The 4,125-nt window shown below is 45.7% G+C and overlaps 1 protein-coding gene across 1 annotated transcript in view; it reads right to left on the bottom strand.

Moving 5' to 3' along the window:
* Positions 1 to 1,062: 1,062 nt before the first annotated feature.
* The window catches only part of LOC104472044 (ras-GEF domain-containing family member 1B-like), a gene marked incomplete at its 3' end in the record, with an annotated part of 3,140 nt that continues 77 nt past the window's right edge, over positions 1,063 to 4,125 (bottom strand). The window contains exons 2-4 of the mRNA XM_010087583.1: positions 3,983 to 4,125; positions 2,173 to 2,295; positions 1,063 to 1,200 (exon numbers count right to left, since the gene is read on the bottom strand). Of these exons, the coding sequence (XP_010085885.1) occupies positions 1,063 to 1,200; positions 2,173 to 2,295; positions 3,983 to 4,125 (404 nt within the window). The remainder of the gene's footprint in view (positions 1,201 to 2,172; positions 2,296 to 3,982) is intronic.

Below are 4,125 nucleotides of genomic sequence, written 5' to 3'. Positions count from 1 at the left end.
ATATATATATATTTAATAACACATCAAGAAACTTATGGAATTTGTCTTTTATCAATTAGATATTGATTGTATTGTAATATAATAACCAGTCAGCCTAAACATATGGTCTTCTCTAAATTAGGTCCACCTCTTCCCACTTATTTGTCCCACCGTCTCACTTTTGAGTCTACATTCACACGGACATCTTCTCATCACAGACATACAGGTCTAACGGATTTTATATAAACAGCATGATCACACAGAAACAAGACATCTTGGATTTTTAGGCCGCAGCACTCTGTTCCTTAAACTCTTACTTGAACTGCAAAAAATTACACACACAACCTGTTCCTGGTAGATGACACTTAAATTTACATTTCCGTTTATTAGGATGCCTTATGACTAACTTGTCTGTTAGCTCCTGTACCTATGCAGCAACACAAGCTGCAACATCAAGATTGATATGTCATCCTTACATTTTCCTAAGCTCTGCTATTCTGTCTTTTTTTTCCACATTTTAAAGTGCCTTTTTTTAAATATACCCCTTGATATTTGTACCATATCTAGTTAGTCTTGCAGACAGCCATGAATAAAGGGAACAATGCTGATACTTATTTATATTTAAAAACCTCCGAGGACTGGACAGCACCGGAGAAAGCAATGGGACACTTCAGCTGAAGGTCCCCACCTTCATGTCTGTCCTGGACCGACAGTGACTGGAAGCACCGTTACTACCTGCTAGATACGGAATACTGGATGTTAAATGAGTTTCCACAGTCAACCTCACTATATGACACCATTGTGAAAAAAAACCACAAAGAGCGGTCAGCGCAATATCGGGCTATAATTAAAAAAAAAATTTGGCATCAGGATACAGGATATGGCTTTGGTGTGAGCGCACACACTCATCAAGTGATAAATGTTTAGATGGAACTAACTGGGAAACACGAGGCAACGGCTGATGAGAGAGGTTCCCAAGCTACACCTTGAAACAAAGGTCAGTGAAGCAGTGAAGGGACGTGGACATCACAGCACTGAAGTAATGCCTTTCATCCAGTGACAACTCTGTGCGCGACAACTCACCTCGTCACCACTGGCTATTCTCTGTGCCAGCTCCTTTAGGTTCCTCATCATTCTTTCATCTCGGAAATCATACGGAAACGTCTCTGTCCATTCGGTCAGCAACTGCAGGACTTTGGGTGCGATTTTTCGTATCCAGCTCTACATGAAAACGGTAAGGAGGAACCTGACATGTAACAGCAGTACAGCACGTACCTAACCCAAAGGAAGAACCCCTTTGTGGTACACTGTGGAGCACCAGGGTATGACGGCCAGCTACATTTTTAGGGTTTCATTGAGCGCTGCATTACAGGCCAGAGCCAGTACCCACTGAAGCCAATGAAGATATTCTCCTTGGCCTAACGGACCTGCAAATTAGGCCCCAGGTAGGTGGAAAATCGTAGAATGAGATTTACGCTTTTCCCTCGCTACCAGGAGCATCTCCGTGCAAGACATTTATTAGCATTTCTGTAACCTACGGCTCACCGTCGACAATGAAAGTGTTAAGCTCCAGTTCTGCTAAGCCTTAAGCACGCACTGTACCTTACAGGGAGAAAGCAGTGCAATAATTCAAGTATCTTAATTTAATTTGTGTTATTTTCTACTGGGGCAGAGGTCCTACCCAAACGTCCACACCCTCCTCCCTTTCAACTCTAGACATGACACACAGAAAGTCCACGTGTGCCCATGCGAAGGGGCAAGCAATCGAAGCCCCTCTGCAAAGACTGAAGCAAGACTGTAGCTTAAGGATGCGAAACAGGTCAGTCTGATTTCCATTCACAAGCTCAGGTCACTGTTACATCTTTCCAACATTTTGGTGTTATACAGCAGGCTGTTCAGAACCCTGAAACAAAATCAACCACTGCAGGGCCAGCACAGGACACATCCGCAATAGCAAGCAACACACCGCGCAGCAGCAGCAGCGACAGCCGCCATGGAGGACAGGCTGAGGAGCAGGCTAACTTCCTGCAAACGTCAGGGAATACAGGATCCAATTTTAGTTGCTCGTATGAGGCTTTAAATTTGTTTAATCCTCCCTATTGAGGACCCTCTTGAGCAGGAACATTTTGCTGTGGGCAGGGCAGAGACATTTGACGGGAACTAAGAGGAGTCCCAGAAAGCCAGGGACCTTACCTTCTCCAGGCCAGGCTCGCTTCGTCGCTGCTGCTCGAAGCACAGATGGCAGACCTTGGCCATGAGCTCGTATGGATGCATGAACAGGCGTGAGCTGAGAAGGAAGGTGAAGATGTATGTCCTCTGCGAACAAGAGGAAGATAGAGAAAGGGATAAATCACCAGCAGTTTAATATTTTCTCAAAATGCGTTCCTGACAAATTGGTTGCTCATACTTCACTGTCTCCAGGAGAAAACGGGGCACGTGGCTGTGCCAAGTGCTATTGCTACAGCAGCAAGTATTGCATTTAACACTTGTCATTGCACCAGAATCAGCATTACACATTCCCGCTTAAGCCAAGTTGGGCAAGATTTAACTAAAACCAGGCAGGGCAAGGCTGGTTCAGCTCTCCTGTTGTACATAGCATTATTATAAGCTCAGTATCTGAAATTACTCAGAATAAAATGTCAACACATCTTCTCTTGCGCTACAGTAAACCTTTGTCAGAGCCATTACTGGATCATATAACACCAGCCTGACAACAGAATAAAATTCATGCTGCAAGCCCGGGCTACTTAGAGTAACAACAGAGAAATCTTGTCTGCTTCCACATTGCTAGTGAAAGTGAAGAGTCTTCAGAAAAAAAAAAAACAACAAAAGATGCCAGATTGTAGAGCTCACTCCATTTTGCCACATGCACCACCTCCCCAACGCTGTGCTTGCCTGTCTGACCTCAGTAAACCACACACTGTGACCGTGTATGTCCTTTAAGAAGCCCCAAATACTATTTCTCATAATATTGCTTGTCTCCTGGGTGAAAGCAGAAAGAACAAGATAGCTTAATTTTACAGAATAAAAATTAGTAACTCATTCTGAGGTTACAAGAAGAGGCTCCTTATTTTATTTTCCATATATCATGACTTGAACTCACTGTGAGATAGATATTCAAAATATCCACTCCACTCCCTGCACTGCCATTCATCAAGTACCTATGGCACCCACAAGAAAGATTCTACAATGTTCCAGCTCTAGGGACTTTGAATAAATCACCATGTTCGACTACTCGGTGTCTAAATTGCTACATGTTTAAATTCTACACTAAGCATTAATGGATAAGCACTAGCTAAAGCACCGTCCGGTGCTGCTGTCAACTCTGATCCAAGTTAGAAAAGATCCTGTCTTGGAATCGTGAACAGATATCTGACAGCAACAGAAGCAGTTATGTCTTCAGTAGGAGCCCTTTGACACAGAGGGACACAGCTTCATCACCCCTCAGTCATCCCATCGGGCCCCCCAACCTGCCAATAACCTTCTTCTTTACTAAGAATTACATGAAAGGTCTCAATGCACGGATGTGCTTTGGCCAAAAATTCTGAGATGGCCATGTCCTGTCCTCACGCCAGCCTCTGCTGACTTCCAGCCGTGTGGTGCCAGCTGCTGGCCGCAAGACACACGTGGGCCACAGAGAAGCAACGGGAGATACGCAGGAAAAACTGGTTGAACTAAATGCATTCATCCTGTCCCACCGGCAGTCACGCCTGCCAGATTTTTGAGGGTCAATGGAACATACCATCTGTCAAACAGCAAGCCACACCAGGGACCTGCTTTACAAACAAGTCGCTGGGGTCACACACCTCACAGCAGGAGTGAAAAAGAGAATGAGACCTCCTAGGGCAGGCGAGTCACTGCCTGCTGCGCTCATGCGAAGCACGAGTTTATCCGGTCACTGCTGGCCAGGTGCCTGAACCCCCTCCTCGTCAGTTTGACCCAACGCCTTCTGCCTCTGCGCAGACGTCAAAGGTTCTCTTTACAGCTGGGCGTACAGACTTACGTCGGGATAGTAATCAATGCTGGGCACCAAGTGCTGGATCAGAGCTTCCAGAGACCCCGACAGGAGGCTGTTGTCGTGGTAGTAGAGCCCCCCACGGTCATCCTCCCCGGACTGGAACAGGCTCCTGCTGTAGCCACCGGCGT

This window comes from Pterocles gutturalis, unplaced genomic scaffold (assembly GCF_000699245.1).
Source record: "Pterocles gutturalis isolate BGI_N339 unplaced genomic scaffold, ASM69924v1 scaffold14786, whole genome shotgun sequence".
NCBI classification, from domain to species: Eukaryota; Metazoa; Chordata; class Aves; order Pterocliformes; family Pteroclidae; genus Pterocles; species Pterocles gutturalis.
The sequence above is the reverse complement of the archived record's forward strand: the minus strand, read 5'-3'. Positions and strand labels throughout refer to the sequence as shown.